The sequence below is a fragment of the Aulonocara sp. 'chitande type north' Nkhata Bay genome, linkage group LG22, assembly GCF_057382095.1.
Source record: "Aulonocara sp. 'chitande type north' Nkhata Bay isolate Kocher_YH1m ecotype deep benthic linkage group LG22, A_spYH_male_GT1.1, whole genome shotgun sequence".
NCBI classification, from domain to species: Eukaryota; Metazoa; Chordata; class Actinopteri; order Cichliformes; family Cichlidae; genus Aulonocara; species Aulonocara sp. 'chitande type north' Nkhata Bay.
This window is the reverse complement of record NC_141364.1, coordinates 20,072,524-20,091,922: the sequence shown is the minus strand read 5'-3', so window position 1 is coordinate 20,091,922 and position 19,399 is coordinate 20,072,524. Positions and strand designations below refer to the sequence as shown.

The following is a 19,399-nucleotide window of genomic DNA, read 5'->3' as shown; positions in this document are numbered from 1 at the left end:
GGGCTGCAGGCCATTCCACACAGACCAAATAAGGCAGATCTGTGTGTCCAGTGGGAGTGGTTAGATCTGTCCCTCCTGACTGCAAACAGCTGACCTTCTGACATCCTGCCCACCCCACCCAAAGCAGCCAAAGCACAGGCATAACACCCCCATCCTTTACATATGAAACCCTCCCAGCCCTCGGTGCTCCTCAAACAAATATCTAGGACATGCAAACGCTTATAAATGCTTATGGCTTCGTAGTGGTAGTTATTCGAGCACTACATGTTTAGGGCTGAATAATTTATGTATCCTTAATAAGCAACATCAGATGAACCCGGTTTGATAGATTGCAGCAGGGATATAAACATCGAGTCGGCGTACCAGAGTACCGGAAACGAGGTTATTTTAGTCAAAAGGTTTTGATAAAAGTTATATTTATTTGTTTGTTACACAGCAGTCTTATTAGTAAATATGTTATCACGGTGTTATAATATATACAGTTTAAATTATATAGAGCATGTGTGCTTTGGTGTAGTACCCTAATTTCGTCGCATATCAGGTTTTAGTCACCTTTCAAGCCCTGCCATACGCTGACCCACAGGTGCACACTACGCATGCGCCTTTAAAAACTCTTTAAATACCCCAAGTCATCTGCCACAACAAAACATTCCGCTGTCAGCCCATTCACGGCTGTGCTATAGTAGTTACTGGCGCATAAGAGGCCCTGGCAGAGACAGACAAATATTTACTTTCATATCTGCGTCTCTGCTAGTAATCTAAATCGAGAACCTGTCTGAGTATTAACGAAATTGACCTGGAGTCGTAAAAGGCTGTGTGGGGTGAAGTCGGGGGGAGACGGACAGGAGAAAAAAAAACCCCAAAAAAACAAAGATGGCTGTGTAGCTAGAGAGACAAGTCCCAACGGAACTGTCTCCAGCAGCAGCTTTAATCACCGACACGTCCCGCGAGTCCCGCGGACAGTCAGCCGGTACCGGAGCAGGGACGCAGGGAGCAGCCGAGCCGGGCCCGCTGGTGTTGTAAGCCGCTGTCATTGCGAGTAACGGCGTCGAGAGAGGGCACCAACAGCTGAGAGAGCCCGGGTTGTTTTTGTTCTGCCTGGGCAGAGGGAGAGGACTGCTGTGTTTTTGTCAACGTAGCTAGCCGCATAGTCTGCTAGCCTAACTGTAAGTCACCCCCCTCCCCCAAAAAAGTCGACATTTAATTTATCAGATAGTCGTGATTACATTGTGCACATGCTGTCGTTATTATTCATTAATTGGCGTGTTAAGATACAAGTTTGTGAATGTAGGGTCGCGTTAACAATAAGTTGGCCTGCATTCCTTCCTGACTGCCGAAGCGCTAGCATAGCTCACGTTAGCTTGCTGTCAGCTGACCGTTAGCTTGACAGGTGGTAAGCTAACCCCGAGCTAACCTGCAGGTATTTCGGGCTCAGCCTGGTCGCGGCAGGTACATAACAGGCTTTTCAAGAAAGCCACCGTCATGTCTTCACTGGAAGAGCGAGACGTAGGCGTTGCGGCCGCCCCTGGCTCCTCCTCGGCCGGCCTAGGGGTCGGGGCCGTGGGGGTAGCTGTGGAGGCTGTCGCTGGGGTCGCAGCCATGCAAGAGGAGGTCGCGATACGTCGAGAAGGGCCCGAGCCAAACCCAGACGAGCCACCCAAGAAGAGGGTGAAATTACCCGAGGGAGAGGCAGGGAAGCTGGAGGAGAGACTGTACTCAGTGCTGTGCTGCACCGTGTGCCTAGACTTGCCCAAGGCGTCTGTATACCAGGTAAACATGTTGTCAATCACAAATCTGGCCCCCTCCACCCACCCCACAACCCCAAACAAACATCAGCACACCAGCTCAACCTCATAATAGAAGTTGCCCATGTGTCCCCAGCCCTCAATCCCCACTGTCAACCTGTTGAATGTGTTGGCCAGCTCCATTTATTTTTAGTGATACTGGATCCGACAAAGGCCCCAAGTGTCAACAGCAGATTGAGCCATGAGGCCAAGAGACCAGACACAACCAGGCCAGGTGGTCAGCTGTACTGGCTCAAGTTTATAACATAATACTGTGAATTATCCTCAGAGAGAGAAAGAGAGAAACAGAAAAACTACATCCCCAACCCCTCATAAGACTCCCAAAACCTAAATCGGAATAATCTTTTGTCCTTTCCTTGATCTTTACCCCAGCTTTCTACATAATAACCCCAAACTTCTCTTGTCAATGTCAAAGGAGCACATTTGCTAAGTCAATCATTGTCCAGGTAGTCATCTGCATTTACATGCCTGACTACACAGTGTTAATCTTTAACATTTATCGGTAATATAAACACAACGCTATGTTCTTTCAATACATAATATTCTGCACATGCATCCAGATATATTGTGCTAGGTTTGTTAAGCCCAGTTTCACACAGAAAATGACATCATTTATGTAAAAAGAAGTATAGTTTCTTCTTTGAGTTATAATGTCAGATATTTCACAGAAAGAGGCAGACAGCCTGTTCAGCAGATATAGCCAATTCAGTATTACAACTTAACCAAAATTATAAATAACCAAACATTTAAGCAAACGTGTTGAATGGTTTTACACTAAATTATTTGTTGTAATATGAATATAAATTAAACTGACCACTCTTTCATATTTATAAGTTGTTCCAGTTTATTATTTAAATAAACCCATGTAACATATGATCTGTTATTTCATTAATATTTGACACATTTAAGTCAATATTTATTCTCTAGGTTTCTTCCTGTTTAACAACATCACAAGATAATTTATCACTTTCCTCAGACCTTCTGATTGACCCGTCAGCATCTTGTTTTTGTCCTACTAGTGTACCAATGGACACCTGATGTGCGCTGGCTGTTTTATCCACCTTCTGGCTGATTCCCGTCTGAAGGAGGAACAGGCCACATGTCCCAACTGCAGGTAAACCAGCAAATAAAATGCCAGTGTGGATCCCGATTTTGGGGACCGGTAAGTTAAGCTTAAGGGTGACATAAATTAAACGTGACTCGTGAAAGAAACGCAAAGGGGTATGTAACGTCGCATTCGCAGGGAGATGATCAAACAAACATATAATATATATGAGGATCAAAAGAATTTGGATTTATAATATTTAAAAAAAGAAAACATATAGATGTTAATAATCGCTGTATGTGTGACAATGTTCATACAAAGTTTAGTGCCACCTGTGTACCCAGCTATTATGGATCTACAGTCATTATAGTGAGAAGAAGCTGCTGGAGTAGATCCAAATGTTTAGAAAGCATGCTAAACAAAACTATAACCAGCGACATTTGCTGCTTAATATTTTATATTTCATCTTTTGCTTGTTAGCACTGGGCCTCTTATAAGAGAAACATTCTCACGGTTGAATTTTTAATTAGGTTTATTGAAGCATGTTTGTCTGACATCTGAATTTTTGCACAAACACAAAAACACCTTAATTAGTTTTACTCAGCCTTATAGTACGCTTGGCAACAAAAGACATAGTACTCAGTGGCTCTTGGCTTTACTTTGCGTCAGTATATTCTACATACCTCAAATCTTAAATATACCCCTGCCCTGAGGTGTGATTTATGCTTTTTCTCCCTGTTTGTGTAGGTGTGAGATCAGCAAGAACCTGTGCTGCAGGAACCTCGCGGTGGAGAAGGCTGTCAGTGAGCTGCCGACAGACTGTACCTTCTGCCTAAAACAGTTCCCCCGCTCCAGCTTAGAGAGACACCAGAAAGAGGAGTGCCAAGACAGGTACACACACACACACACACACACACACACACACACACACACACACACACACACACACACACACACACACACACACACACACACACACACACACACACACACAGAATGACAGTTTTTCCAAGTTTTGCAGCACTTGTAGCCAGAGAAAGTGAGAAATGAGTTCCAGCCACTTTTCTTACAAAAGGCCCCGAAAGCATCAAATGAAGTGGGCTCAGGAGAGTAAACATACGGACATGTGACAGTAGCATGATAGTGTGTGTGTGTGTGTGTGTGTGTGTGTTGACGCGCTGCAGGATCACACGGGGTTAATGTGGTGAAGCAGCTACTCCAGAGGAGAAAAACCACTAACATGATTACAGACTGCACATTATCTTGTATGTGATACTCATGGCTCCTTATGAAGTCCTATGGGGTTGTTGCTATAGCGATAGGTGACCCTGCTTAGAATACTGGTATCTGTGCGAGTGTTGCTATGACGACTGCCGTTTCGCCAGGTGTTATTTTTTTGTTGTTTTTTTTTCTTTCCCCTGGTCGGGTCACACAGAAAATGACGGCGGTCTCCCGCGAGGAGGCGCTGACGTTGGCTCGTACCCTCGGGGCCGTTTGCTCATTAAGATATGAAGTTTAATACGGCATAATTACAGTGCATGATTACAGGTGTTTTTGTTGGGAATCCTTTTTAAATGTCCGCGTAGGCCAAAACTTTCCAGTCAGAAGGTTGACTTATGTAAGCATGGCTTCAATTAGGCGTGCCTCGTTGCAGAGACTAACTAGTACCTTTCACATTACTAATAGCGCGCGTCAACATGTTCTCGCTGAAAAGCACCGCTATAAAGGATGTAGCTAATATGAATACATGCATTTATTCCTTGTGGTTGGGTCTCATCTTTAGTGCAGCATTAATTTTCTTTAGTTCCCAGCGCACATTAATTAATACCTTTGGTGACTGTAACGTCCAATCACTACACGTGTCACGCATTTATCACAAAGGACCTGTGGAAAGGATGTCGTTTATGTACACCCACGCCTTTGCTTCCTTTGCGCTCAGCTGTTTCCCCACCATTATCTTGCCAGGGTGACACAGTGTAAGTACAAGAGGATCGGCTGCCCGTGGCAGGGTCCTTTTCATGAGCTACCAGCACACGAGAGTGAGTGCTCACACCCCACGAAGACTGGAACAGAACTCATGGGAATACTGGGAGAGATGGACCAGAGCCACCGCAGAGACATGCAGCTGTACAACAGCATCTTCAGCCTGCTGTGTTACGAGAAGATTGGGTTTACAGGTAACCCCCCCCCCCAAATAAATAAATAAATAAAAATAAAAAAGAGGATAAAATTGTTTGGTGATATCTATGCCTGTAATTCAGTTTTTGTCCTCATCACAGCCTTTCTCCTCCTTTCTAATTCATGCTGCATTTGTGTATCCACCCAGAGGTGCAGTTCAGGCCGTACCGCACTGATGACTTCATCACTCGTCTGTACTATGAAACGCCGCGCTTCACTGTCCTCAACCAGACGTGGGTGCTGAAGGCCCGCGTGAACGACTCCGAGCGCAACCCCAACCTCTCCTGCAAGCGCACCCTCTCCTTCCAGCTCATCCTCAAGAGCAAGGTACACTCGCTACCCACTTACTTTATTTTTAGGTTTCTTCACGCTTGCTGGATTTCACTCTTCGCCTGATGTGGTTTGAATGGAGAGGTTTGGAGACACTTAAGGTCCTGGAACTGACTTTACAGACAGATAATCAACTCTGTTACCATGACTCTAACGTGACTCTTGTACCATTTGTGCAAGAGACAAATTTCAAACAGTTTTGGAAAGAAGAGAAGAAGAGGCTAAGGGGATATTTGGTTTATCATGGTAGATTAGAGTATTCTCAAGGTACTTCTGTTTGAACACAGACGTTACCATGTGCGCTTCACATTACTGAAACTCGTCAACCATTTTGGGCTGCATAGAAAATTCAAATGGTTTCTGAAAGATGAGAGCCAAGAAAAGAGCGTTACGGGTTTAGGCAGATTGGTTGTACACACAATGATTGTTATTTAAAACTTCAAGGGAAGTCTACATTTATTTAGTTTTAAAAGACTTTTGGTTAGAAGAGACTAACCAAAAGGTTAGAAATAAGGCAGGTTAACAACCCCAAGACCCCTGTCTAAATGCACAGAGAAGCTGCGGTAACTTCAGTGTCAGTGGTCACTGGGATTGCATGCATACAGTCTCATAAAATAAGGCTTAAAAAATGGCTTCTCCCCACACATGTGCACATTTTCACAGCATTATGGCTGCCTTTACAGTTACAGTGAGACATGCCTGAACAGACCAAGAGTGTTTTTATGTGTCATTTTTTTACATTTTCTCTTTTTTGTGAAAAAAGCAGCAATATCTAAAATTACCACCAGTTATTGCATTATGAGGGCGAGGAATTCAGTTATGGAGAAGAAAATTTGAGGTAATAGAAGAGCCCATGGGCATTTCTGATGATAAATGTGTATGTCAGCGATACTTTGAAGTTGCTTATTCTCGCCAACCGACTGATCAAAGTTCAGAGATTTTCAGATGAGTTTTCACTGTAAAATTTGAGCTCACGAGCTGGAGCCGGCCCCCTGCTCTAACCTGGATGTGTCTCCACAGGTAAACTCGGTCCTGGAGTGCTCCTTCCTGCTATTGAAGGGCCCCTACGACGATGTGTGGATCAAGCCGGTTATCCACCACCACTCCTTCAGCAACGACACCAACGAGACCGACTACGTCCCGCTGCCCATCTCCGACTCGGTGGAGTGCAACAAACTGCTGGCTGCCAAAAACATCAACCTGCGCCTGTTCATCTTCCAAGTCCAAAAATAAAGAGGAGCGAGAGAAGGAGGAGGAAGATGGAGCAGGGGTGGGGTGGGGGTGAGGGGTCAGAGAGAGGATGTGATGATTAAAGAGAGACACCGCAGAACCATTGATACCTCTTAACACAAAAACAAATACATGAACACACACCTTCACACAGGGTACACGCTTCTACACACACACACACACACACACACACACACACACACACACACACACACACACACACACACCACTAATTACACATACCTCCTTTTGCTTTTAAAAGATAGTGAGACCCCTTGCCCGAGAAAGCTGTGAGTTGCTATAGAGATGGGTGGGCATTGATATGAGATTGTGATGGCGGGGGTGGAGCCTGCGAAGGCACGGGTGGGAATGTCGGCAGCAGTGGAGGAGCGGGAGGGGGCGGGGGGAAGTTCCCAAATGTTGGTGTGTACCTGTGGTTCGTGAATGACCTTTCAGTTCCTGACACCCACAGCCAAAGGTAGCACACACACCAACCGAAACAGGTGTGGCTGTTGTGTGCGCATGTGTGTGTGCATGGGTGAGAGGGAAACAGAGTTGTGTGGCAGGGACCCCGGAGCACAGCCGCAACTCTGCTCACCTGTTCAGGTGTCCCAAAGACGCGTGATAATGTGAAAACAGAGCGACCGACTCTGCTGAGCTGGAGCACGTGGAGGAGTGTGTGTGTGTTAGTCTGTGTTGTCTTTTCTCCTCCCTCTACACACTGTACGCCTGAGTTTCCCCGCGAAGCTCATCATCCCACCTCCACCACCCCCCCGGTCTGCATTTCATCAAGAGGAGAGACGGCCTGGCTGCGTGCATGTGTTTTAGTTCTTCGACTTATTCCTGCAGCTGGGGGTTATATTTAACCTTCAACACTAATACCATTTTAATTTTCTCTTAACCCCGAGTATTTAAGTACCCCTGAACTTTTTCTTTCTTTAGTTGGGTTTTAGCGTGTGAACGGCCACCTGTGTAGTGCATACATGAGTGAGTGAGTGTAGACAGATCCAAACTGTGAGATTATTTGCAAACGTGTCTCCAGGTGAGCAGTATAAGCTTAGAGGACATTACTAGCAAGGCAGGACCACCACAAGACCTTCAAAGCCCCCCCCCAAAAAGAAAGTCCCCTAGGGGTTCACAGTGTGTCAGTTAATTTTTGGTCAATTATCGTCTTTATTTGTTATTTGCATCTCTAAAAGGAAATGTCATCTAGCAGATGGATTATCACAGGATCAGTGTAGTTCTCATTGTGCATTTCTGGAGGGTTTTTTTGTGTTAACTTGTTTTTGTTATTTTTGTGTGTTTGTGTTATAAATCAGGTGAACCTTTGCTTTTTAACTAGATCACACTGGGTTTAAATAAATTACCACAAACTGACTGACCCATAGGAACTTCTAGGAACAGTGTATAAGTGTGTGCTGGGATTCAGCAGGAGCATGAGTGAGTTCCTGTTGTCTCTACACCCGATCCCCCCCCTCGCACCCCAAATCTGTGCAGCAGGGTTAGCCTCAGAGAGTCTCAGGGCGATCAGGACTTCTTCATTCATCTGCTCAGAGATCAGCAGCTGTCTCAAGAGGCTTTTTCTGAAGGTCAGACTTCAGGTGGTGATGGATGGTGTGCGTGTGTGTGCGTGTTTGTGTGTGTGTGTGTGTGTAGAGAGGTGGTGTTTTACCTAACAAGGGTGACATATTAGTGTTAGACTTACTTGAAGGAAAGCGAAGCAACGTTACTTAAGTAGATTCTACTGTAAAGCAGATAGATCTCTCTCCTCCTGACCTCTACTTCCTGTATTTCTGTGTTTTAATGCTTTGTCTCTATGCCAGTGGACTCACTCATCTCACTATGGCTGTACATGTGCCTTTTATTAAAGATCATGGAACCTGCTTCTGCGTGTCTGAATGTTGGGGGCAAAAAAATAGGCCCGGCTCGGCGAAGGCGTCAGCCCGTATAAATTATGCATTCAGCACCGCAGAGATGAAAGCTAAATTTAATTTTAAGGCCCGGTGTGGATGATGGATATGTTTCATTGAATTTGAAAGGGGGGGGGAGATATGAATAACTTTGAGTACAAAATGGCTTGTTCAGCTCCTGAACAATAACACATTGGCAGTTATTGCCTGCATGCAAGTGGCTACATCACAGCGAGATGTTAGCTGTCTGAAGACTTAAAAAGAGAGGAGTGCTGTGTGTCTGTGAAAACTAGTTTGATTTCTGGGCTGTAATTAGTTGGGTTCTGATTTGTTTATTTGACTTGATGCTGCAGGAAAAGCACGGGTGTAAAAATGATAAGCGACAGCTGAATCCCATTTAGCTGCTTCACATTCAGGGCACTGCTGCTGTGCCACTGATTTACTGGGACACTTGAATAGAGTGGAGGGGCTCTTGCTGCGATTATTTACAAAGCTGAAATAAGTAGTTGTCCGTTTTATTACTTAATTAACAATCTGTATTTGTTTTTAATAATTTTGCTGTTTTCCCACATTCTGAAATGATAACATTTGTCTTCTGTGATTAAGGTAAAAATGAACACTATTCTCTTTTTTTTATTGCACAGGTTTCTAAGAGTAAGTCAGCTGTTGTAAGGCCTGAATAGACAGAATTTACTGTTGAAGATGTGTAATGAGGGTATTTAAACAGGAGGGGGCGCCTAAGTCTTACATTGGGGATCCTTCATTTGCTTAATAGTGTGAAAAATGGTATAATTTGTGCATTGTAAGCTGCTCTTCTTTTACTGCATGATCATTTTAGTCTCCTAGTAACACCAATGCCCTTTTGATCTAAAAGCCAATATCCTGATTGATCATACCAATCAATATGCTTTATGTAAATCCTTTACTTGCTTGCCATCAGTCTCTTATTTCTAAACTCTGGACTTTTCCACAGCGCACTGATCAAGACTGTTTATGTCTGGGTGTGTGGTACGTTTGGCTGTCCTCCTACACTGAGCTTTATTTCCTGGTGTCTTGTCTCATCTCAGCTCCATCTAATGCCATTAGCATGATCATCATCATGACCATCATCATCATCATCATCGAGTTCAGAGGAAACAGAGTCAGGATGATATAGAAATGTGACCTCATCAGTCCAGCCACAGCACTTTATTCTCTTCACACAGTGCATTTGCTTAAAACACAATATATATAATTTAATATCAATATAAAACTCCATTTGTGTATATAAATTATGCATTCAATACAGCAGCTCTTATATATACTTTTAAGCTTTGGTACAGTGGAACATTTATCTCTGTGAGTGCATGTGTGCATACAGCATATCCAGGGGGCATTAGCAGGAAAGGGGGGCAGGAGGTTGTGTGAAAAAAGATGTTTATGTGTTAACCATGTGTGCGTGCGAGCGAGTTCACGCATTGACTAATGTATCAGTGCTCGATCAGTACTGTGCACTCCAGGCAGGCGTGCTGAGGTTAGCGCAGGTAGAAGGTTGGCAGCCGCTGAGGTGGGAGGGCTGGGGCACCACGCAGCAGTAACCAGTCTCCCCACCTACCCCGGTCACAGCTTTACTTTGGGGAAACGACACCGGAACGCTTCCCTGCAGAGAGACAGGGAGAGAAAGAAGCAAAGTTGGTGCTGGGAACAGCTACAAGAAGCATTTAGTGAGAGGGTTTCTTCTCTGGGCTCAAGCAGCTTCAGACTGATGCCCAATAAGACCTTTCTGGTGTTTACCTGAACCATGCTACACTGATGGGAGGCAACCGGTGAGTAGGTGCCCAGAACAGCCTGGGGCTGGGTGTGAGAAGACTGCTGCACCCTCACAGCAGGGGCATAACCTCCTAGAGACACACACACACATATATAAAAAAGAACATTATTAATTATATGATACTGGGATTAATGAAAGAAATTAACCATATAAGACCATTATAAATATTTAAGAACACGTCAGAGGAGATGCAAGATCTGGTTTGAGGCTTCAATACTGCTTTAATAAACCATAAAAATACACATAGAACATAATTAGTCTTGAATGTGTAGATCAGTGGTTCTCAGAATGTGGTCATTATAAAGAAATTAAGCTGATTGAATATGACTTTCATGGAAAACAAGAGTTTTATTATAGTGAGTGGAGCTATATCCTCTATTTGACACTCATTCATTATTTTGTTTTCTCTTTTTGAGAAGAGCAAATTAAAAATAATATCTAATTTGTTCCTCAGTTTTATCTGTGGTAAATTTGGTGGGATGCAGGTTATTTCACTTGGTGCTGCTTGGGAAATTACACTTGCATGTTCTCCATCCTTCACTCAGTCTGGCTGATGGAGTCATTTAAATTTCCTGCCAACTTTATACAATAATTTATTTCGTAAATTGCCGCAGATGACGGGACTGAATTGTGTCTTCTCGCTCTTTGTCACTGTGATGAATAGAAGCAGCAGGAAAAGAGACCGGTTCACTGTGAGACCCTCAGACTACATCTCTGACAGTGTAACGGCCCCCTCCTCTACTGCCACAGCTTGTTTTCTCTCTCTCTCTCACTCACACGCACACAGGAAGAATGTACCTGTTGGCTGAACAGCTTGGCTGTGGACTTGCTGAGTGGGTGAGGCAGGCCTGCATCCGTGCTGAGCTGAGGTAGGGTAATAATACACAGGCACCTATAGGACATTTATAAGAGTAGCTTTATTCAGTGTATGATTGTCTGCAATTATTCCTTTAAAATGTCCGTATTTAACTAAGAAGAGACCTGAGATATAAAGCGCTGGTGTATCCTTACCTGAGGTGAGGGCTGGCAGTAGTTGGCAGGGTTGGGAGGAGGGGGAGGAGGATGAAGGGGAGGTGCTGCATAGATGTAACCCTGACTGGAAGGGTAGAGGGGTGGGGCTTCACCCACTGACTGACAGCTCACATGAGCAAACTGTGAGGAGAGCTCTTCAATCTGTAGGTCAAAAGAAAGGAGGTCAATGCGCACAATACTTCAAACGCACAGCAGTGGAGGTGCCGCGCTGCGATACATACTGTAGAGTATGGCTGTGGGGGGGTGACAGGTAACATCTGCGGAGCTGTGTAAGAGACAGAGTACTGAAGCACCTGAGAGAGACACACATATGGAGACAGAGATAAAGGCACAAACAGTGGCATGTGCTTGAGTGTCAGCTAGACCGTATCTTGCATGTAAAGCACATCTTGCTGTGCGTGTGTGCATGTTTGTGTGTGTATGTGTGATACCTGCTGCTGCGGCTGCTGAGGGGGGGAGCCCTGCAGCTGAGTTTGGCTCCTGATTGGCTGTTGATTCTCTGGAGGGTTGTACACAACCGGGGTTCCATCAGGGTTGAGGAAAGGCTGCCCTGAGAGGTCAAAGGTTGGGTATGAAAATGTGCTTGTCTTCTTTAAAATAATATCTGTGTGTGTGTGTGTGTGTGTGTGTGTGTGTGAGCCTCCGTTCGTGTCAATTACCAGTATGTGGGTTCACTAAAATGCTTCCCGGCGGGATCCCATTTTCAATAATGTAGCTGGGTGCCTGCTCCTCCATGATGGGAGGAGACGAGTGAGGACAAGTGGATGGCAGTCTGTACAGAGAGATGGAGCCTGGGAGCGTTTGAAAGAAGAGAGGAGGGAGTTTTATTATAACACCACTTAACAGATACCACATTTCCACACCCCACCTGTCTGTGCTACAGACATAGCGCGCGGCCCCTCGGCGCAGTCTCAGTGACGTTTTGTTCTTCCTGAAGATGTGAAGAAGGCTGGAGGTGTTGTGTGAAAATTTACAGCTATGGTGTGCGAGCGCTCATGGAGTTAAAAATGTTCACACCACAACTTCCACCGCTTTTCGCTAATTAGATGCAACCACTAATTTATAAACAGTGATTTTTCCCAAGTGCGGCAATGGCGCCGATGGCGCCGATGTCTGCGCATGCAAACGCGAGCGCTCAGGTGCGGATGAACCGACACGTCTCACCCTTTGATGAGTGAATTTACACCTTGAACGTGTGACACAGGAAGTGTCACAAAGTCATTAAATGTTACGCTGAGACGAAGTACAAAAAAAAAAAAAAAAAGACGCACCTGCACCTCGTGCGTCCCAGACGTTGTTAGCAGGTTGGCGGGTCTTCTGGGCGGCACTTGTCCATTGGTAGGAGGAATCTGACTCTGTGCTGCTCCAAGGTCGGGGGTCGTTGCTATAGCGACAGTCAGTCTCTGTGCTGCTCTGCCTGCTGCTGCCTGTCCAGCTGGAGCCTGAGCTGTCACGGCTCCCCCTGTGAGGCACATCCAGAATTATCCTACCGTCTTATTACCCCATGAGAGGTGCACCATTAAAAAGCCACTGAAATGATCTCTAAAACCTTTCGTTTGTGCCAAGATTCCTAAACCCTGATTCCCACAAACTCATGAAAATAAAATCTGGGTCTTATTCCTGTTTCTGCTGAAAAGCTGTGTGCCAGCCAGGCTGACCAAATTAAGATGATAAATGACTGTGCATCTGTGCCGACGAAGCTCTACCTGAAGAGTTTCCTCCGGGCCTCAGCATCTGGATAGTACTCGTCCACATGCCTGCACACACACACACACACATACACACAGACATATATAAATGTTCTCATCTAAATATAAAAGCTGAAAGGCTGAAATGGAAAAATTGCACTGCAGGCAAGGTTACCTGGTTTCTGCATGGGCGCTCTCTGGGGTGCAGAACGGCTGTAAAAGTATGGCAGAGAAATTAGTGAAAATCCTTTCTGTGCCCGTGCCGCTGTGTCGGTTTTGTCCTCCTTGCTCTCTTTCTCTCACCTCTTTGTTGAAAATGCGCTCCCGTGCTCTTTGGTACTCCTCCTCTCTCTCCTCCACCGACTTGCTTTGCCTCTCTTGGAAAGGGTGGAGACGTCTCTGCTGTGAGGAAGCAAAGAGAGGCCAGGTGAAATCATCAATGGGATCAAAGTCACTTAGGATGGAAATTTCCCAAATGAGCTGCAATATAGGAGGTCAGACAGACCTGGTCATCTGAGCTGTTGTCTCTCTTTAGGATTATTTTCCACTGCTGGATCTCCTCTGTCTTGTCCTTATGCACCTTGTCCACAAAACGCTCCTCGGGTCTTTGACAAAAGAAGTTAGGACTGCTGTTAAGTTTGCACTGAAAAGTAGCGCACTACGGGAGAAATGCACATTGTACTTGCTTACATGCGTGTGCTGCTGGTCCGGTTGATGATGACAGATTTGCCTGTCTGGTCTACATTGTGCTCCATGCCAAAGTAGGCCGCCACCCGATGGACCAGCATGCGGTGGTAGGATGACATGTGAGGGAATTTTTTAAAGGGACTGAGAGAGGGGAAAAACAAAAGGAGAGATACGGGAATAACAGAGGAAGAGGGAAAGCGAGTGGGAAGGTGAAAGTGAAAGAGAAAAGAATAGACTTTAACACTCCAGCGCTATCATAACATATTCACCTAATCTTTAAAACGTGAGTTGTTTTTTTTAAAAGCTCAGTGAAGGTGTCCTTTCACAGACACACACACACCTATTGCTGGTGATGAAGTCAATCATGTCCTGCTCCAGTTTAAGCAGCATCATGCGGTCCCTGGGGTTGCTGTTGAGGGTGTCGACGATAAACTGGTGCAGGTCTATGCCGGTGGAGTCGGTGTACTCCACACTGGACTCTGAGAGCGACACGGGCACAGGCAGGATGTGTTATAAGACAACAAACACAATCCGAAATTACACCGCAATATTAAACACCCCAGGAGAGCCACATGTAAATAGCGGCACAGAGTCCAATTTTATTACATTTTATTTGCTTCCTTCTTTTCTTTCTTTTATGAGATATTTCAGAAAACACACACATACCTTTGGACAGTGAAGGTTTCTTTGGATCTGTGCTGCTCTTCTCCTGCTCTTCCTCTTTACAGGAAGTTCTCCTGTTGTCATGGCAGCTCGATGAGATGTTTGCGTCTGGAGGTGCCTGAAAAAGAAAGAAAGAATAAGTTGAGTGTGGTGGTGATGGTGATGAGGAGAAGGTGGATGATTATGTGTGTACGTGTGTTACCTCGGTTTCTTCAAATGGTGGGCAGTCCTCACAGACAGCTTCAGCACGCACTAACTTTGGTCTAGCCTGAAACACACACAGACACACACACACAAGCAATATTATGAATTCATAGAGTCCAATGCAATCAATATTTTAGAAAGAATGAATAATGTGAGGCAGAATTATTTTAGCTTACCTTGACTTTTTTCTTTGGTTGAACCTGGCTGCACTGTTTCTGCAAGTAAGGATACAATTTATTATAACAGCGTGAACGGGCATCGGTGGAGGGAACGCATAATTTTCAGTGGATCCACGCTTAGTGTTGCTTACCTGCTGCTCGAGCTTCTTAAAGTCACTCTGACACTCCACGCCCTCCTTCTGATTGCACGGGGGCAAGCATGACGTAGGGGAGGGGCAGCTGACGACGTCACATGACGTGACAACGGAGGGCTTTAGGAGGACATCTGTACTTGCTACAACTGCTTCAGTCATCCTTCTAAAACAGAAAAAAAAACAACTTCCACTCTGAGCCTGTTTACCAAGTGGGTGTCTGCATTTGTATATTTTACTGCTATTTAAAGATATTTTGCCTGCATTTGCATGAGTCTCTGTTTCTGTGTGTGTGGGGGCACATTTTTTCTACCTATGTGGAGTTGTTTACTGTTGAGCCTCACAGGTGAATGATGAGGTCATATATCCCATGTTCCCACAGGGCAGCCAGAAACACAATTATCGTCTCCGCCTCTGCTCGCCTCCTCTACTGTTCTTCTCTCTCTCTGCCGGCACTTTACTGGAGAGGGGGAAATAGCCTGAAGAGTTCAAATAACACAGGAGGGGAGGAGAAAAAAACTGTTAGTGGTCATTTAACAGCAGAAACTGCACTACACATTTGACGAACACACTCGGAGCATAAAGCTGCTGGAAATGACATCAAGACGATCAAGTAGCTGAGCTTGTGTGTCTCTGCTTCCAAAATGTTCTCCTGGCGTCACAGTTAATCACTGCCTAACACCAGCGAGCGTTTTACAGTAAACACGCTCGTGTATCGGTGACGGTAAGGCGCAGCCCAGTGCTCGGATGCTGCATTTGCTGTGTGTATTTACGTGTGTGCGCGTGTCTGCGTTCGAGCATGTCTGCGAGCTTTTCTTAGAAGCAGCAGCTGTGGAGAGTATCACCCGATCTGGCCCGCTCTGATATTCCTAGAATACCAAGCTGAGTCTCTGATCCCAGTGGTGAGAACATAGCTGAGACCAAAGAGATAGACAGACGGGCACGAGGCAGTGGCATTCCTCCATCATTTCCCAACAGGGCCGAATTCTGCTGTAAGACACAGCTCAAGGGGACACTTACTCCTGTAACACCCGGGACAGAATAACGAGCTCAGAGGATGCAGAGTCCCACAGCGTGCTTATTTAACACCCGACTGGAGATGATGGCAGCCTTTTTTGTTCAAAAAAAAAAAAAGAAGAGAAGAGAAAAATCATCTGTCAGTCCATGTGCAACCAAAGTGGTGTTTATGCTCCAGTGAAATGAAACACTGTACATGACAGCAAAAGAAAGGGAATTATTCTCAGTATGGCACACAGGAGACTAAACGTGTGTGTTGGTCTAACATTTTACGTACTACTTAAAGAAGGTGAATCATAATGTACTGATGTGTAGTATTGATTATAGTTCCAAACATACTGATATGACCATCTGCTGATATTAGTTTTGATGTCTTAACACAAAGCTGGAAAAAAGCCGCTTCTCTGTCTTGGCGTTGTGATCCTAAGAAAGAAGAAGCACTTCAGAGACACACACACACTCTCAAACGGACATCATTTCAGAGACTCCCCAGCGTGATGTTGGCCAGTTGCTGCTGAACTGTCCTTCAACCAAAACAGACCAGTTTCATGAGCGCTGCCTGAGGCCGACCCTGACCTTGCACCTCGGAGAGGGGAGGGGCGGCGAGCAGTAAACGACATACAATCAAAGACAAACTGAGTATTAAATGAGAGGGAGCAAGCTGCTGTTGAGCTGCGTTATACCTCAACCGTTGAGAGGAGAAATGGAAAGACGGAGCGGGACTGGGGAAGGATATGCACAAGGAAAACAAGACGAATGGAAGGTGCGGGAAGCAGGGGATGAAGAGAGATGAGGAAGCAGTCTGTGGAGACTTTAAAGGTGAAGAGGGGTGACGGGAGGCGATGGAGAGAGAGCGAGAAGAGTGAAGAATTAACGAGGGAGAGGCTCGCCGTGCAGTCTGTCTCCGGGCTTTTCAGCCGACGGCCGTGAAGAGAGGATTTGAGTGGAGCTACCAGGTTTTTTGCGCTGAGCACTGCAGAAAGTGGCCGGCCGCCCGGGGAGAAGGTGTGACACGATCATTAGCGTGTGACGGATGGCAGCGGGAGGCAGGGAGCGCCAGTACCCGCTACATCATCATCCATCTGCTGCTCTCCCCGAAGCCTCCAACCTCGGAGCCACTTACTCACCAGGACACCTTTCTTCTCCAGCCAAAAGCTGCCTGGCTTATACACACTGAGACACAGGCGGACCAGGGGGAAAATGTCCAGAAACTACTTTAGATGGCCACTGTCAGCTAAAGCGGGTTATATTAAGTCCTCAAGCCTGCCGCAGCCATGTTTGTAATTAAGGCCAATGAAGAGAAAGAGAGAAAGAGAGAAAAGAAATCTGCCTTTGAATAGCAGGGCTATAATTACCATGCATCGTTTAACACAGAGATCCACATCATTGCTTGTGTGCTCTTTACACTTGTAGACATTTATCTTTACATTTTACCACCTCCGAGGAATTCATTCGCATCTCTCCATCTCAAGAAAACCTACAAAAAATAAAATAAAAAATAAAAATCCTCGCTGCCTCTGGCCACAGGAGCTGCTGCTGCTGCTTGTGTTTTGTCTCTAAAGGCTGCAGCTGAATCTAAAACAAGATTTCATATGTTTTCTCCCTCAGCCCGGGAGCTCATTAGGAAATGGCTCAGTGACAGACTGAAAATGAGAGAGCAAGTCTCTCTGGTGTTAAAACAATAACTGAGAAATTTCGAGGCAAACTCGCCGCTTTGTTCATCCATAATGTGTACAGCCTCTGCCCCCACAAGCTCCTAATTGGGCTGTTTTTGTTCCCCCTCTTGCATAATATAAAGGTGCCTCTTTTTTTTTGTTTAGACATACAGTATATATTCATTCCAGCTTGCTTGCAGGTTTTTACTTCATCTCCTTGCTGCTGCACCCTCCACTTTAAGACAGTGAGAGATGCATAGGAAACTAGGCTACACATGTGAGATTTAGGTTACAGCACCTGGGCGGCCACAGCAGTCTTATCACTTAAGTATCTTGCGGGTACGACAGCTGCACTGGTCTGCAGCTGAAGTCGAAGGAAAGGCGAGGAAAACACCTACTGTGCATACATGCAGATACAAACACACATACATGCAGCTCATCAGGGAGGAAAGGGCTGGCGATAGAGGGTTAAAACAAACACACAGACACATTAAAAAAAAAAGTAGGCTGCAAGAAACAGGTGGCATCTTCATGCACAACTTCGAAGCATCCTGTTGACCCATATAGCGGGACGGGCCGGTGTTTGATAGGGCATGTGCGGTCTACTTTCGGGTTGCGGCTCGCTCTCTCTCTCTCGGTCCTGGAAGCTAGAAAGCCGGTGGGAGCGTGTGTCGCATTAAGCTGACACACCGGGGCTATTTTTACACCAGGGGCAGGGAGTGGACCTCCTGCTCCGGGACTTCACCGTGCTGTCAGCGTGAATCGGAAGGATGGCGGATGTAAAGCAGGAGGAATAATGTGGATGTTATAGAGGAGGGGCAACTTAAACTAACATTTGTACACTTAAAAACACACACGAGGAAATAAGAAATATTGATAAAGTGGCGGATATTCCTTTGTTAGAGCATAACGGACCTCTTTACTAAAGTAATAACACGCATATTGAGTTGACAATAAGAGGCTTTTATCGGCGGTTATCAATCCGCGGTGTCGCTAACATTTCCCCCTGTCGCTACAGGGGGAAATGCGGCTGATAGGTGCGCCCCGGGGCGCAGTTAGCTTGTCAGATTACCGGTGTTAGCCGCTGTCAAAAAGGAGAGCCAAATTACAAAACAATGTTCAACCCAAGTAGATGAGTCGGTGTGATTTTTTTTTTTTTAAGTAAGTGATACAAAGAGGAAACGGAGGTGACATAACAGCATCAAAAGAGAGAGGGGAGCGTCACTGTCTGCCGGCGGAGTGACCGTTAATCGAGCTAACCGCGGAGAAGTACAATTGTTGCCGCGGTGACGGCGTCAGTTAGCTTACCGTGAGCAGGCTGATGTCTTCACTCCCTCCGCGGTGCTTCTGCCGGAGCAGCTTACAAACCGACGGTCCGCCGTACACCCTGCCTCTGCTGATTGTGAGCTCCGTTGCTCCTCCTCCGCCTTTTGCCTATCTCTGTCGGAGCAGAGGAGCAGGGAGGGATGAAGGGAGGGAGAGAGAGAGAGAGAGAGGAGGGCCGACAGCTCTGAACCCTGAGCCACGCGCCCACACACACGCGCAAGGAATGCACGAGAGCCGGCCCTCCAGCAGCCCACTCATCTCCATCTCGGTCCCTGCGTCTCCCTCGCTGCAGGAGCGGCTGTTTCTCTTTTCAACTCGGCTCAGCCTCCTTTACAACTACCGCAATAATCACTAACTACACTTGAATTCTCTTCTATCGGAGCTAAAAATATGCCTCATGTACCCTGTTACCTCATGTACCCTGTTACCTCATGTAGCCTACTTTGGTTGAGTATTAGCCAGCGTTTTGGGCCAAGCTGCTCCATCACAGCAAGGAAAAAAAGAGATTG

At 45.8% G+C, this 19,399-nt stretch overlaps 2 protein-coding genes across 8 annotated transcripts; one reads left to right on the top strand and one right to left on the bottom strand.

Moving 5' to 3' along the window:
• Positions 1–629: 629 nt before the first annotated feature.
• On the top strand, positions 630–6,969 carry zftraf1 (zinc finger TRAF-type and ring finger containing 1). 3 transcript variants are annotated; one of them, XM_086279204.1, is made up of 7 exons: positions 630–1,166; positions 1,436–1,770; positions 2,825–2,919; positions 3,598–3,741; positions 4,816–5,027; positions 5,177–5,355; positions 6,379–6,969. In XM_086279204.1, exons 2-7 carry the CDS (start codon positions 1,483–1,485, stop codon positions 6,589–6,591), a joined length of 1,131 nt encoding a protein of 376 aa, XP_086135330.1. In that variant the 5' UTR covers positions 630–1,166; positions 1,436–1,482; the 3' UTR covers positions 6,592–6,969. The 3 variants fall into 3 exon arrangements, with proteins under 3 accessions (XP_086135330.1, XP_086135329.1, XP_086135328.1); XM_086279203.1 differs by having other exon boundaries at positions 1,421–1,770; XM_086279202.1 differs by having other exon boundaries at positions 630–1,770.
• Positions 6,970–9,640: 2,671 nt separating this feature from the next.
• On the bottom strand, positions 9,641–19,118 carry arpp21 (cAMP-regulated phosphoprotein, 21). 5 transcript variants are annotated; one of them, XM_086279198.1, is made up of 20 exons: positions 18,873–19,117; positions 15,913–16,002; positions 15,206–15,371; positions 14,893–15,058; positions 14,759–14,797; positions 14,581–14,646; positions 14,382–14,496; positions 14,056–14,194; positions 13,719–13,856; positions 13,534–13,633; positions 13,204–13,427; positions 13,047–13,097; positions 12,612–12,802; positions 12,000–12,131; positions 11,772–11,890; positions 11,562–11,633; positions 11,320–11,481; positions 11,107–11,200; positions 10,272–10,378; positions 9,641–10,137 (listed from the first exon to the last, which is right to left on the bottom strand). In XM_086279198.1, exons 4-20 carry the CDS (start codon positions 15,052–15,054, stop codon positions 9,979–9,981), a joined length of 2,070 nt encoding a protein of 689 aa, XP_086135324.1. In that variant the 5' UTR covers positions 15,055–15,058; positions 15,206–15,371; positions 15,913–16,002; positions 18,873–19,117; the 3' UTR covers positions 9,641–9,978. The 5 variants fall into 5 exon arrangements, with proteins under 5 accessions (XP_086135324.1, XP_086135326.1, XP_086135327.1 ...); XM_086279200.1 differs by lacking the exon at positions 15,913–16,002 and having other exon boundaries at positions 13,204–13,241; positions 13,332–13,430; positions 18,873–19,115; XM_086279201.1 differs by lacking the exon at positions 15,913–16,002 and having other exon boundaries at positions 13,204–13,241; positions 13,332–13,427; positions 18,873–19,115.
• Between the last annotated feature and the right edge of the window lie 281 nt (positions 19,119–19,399).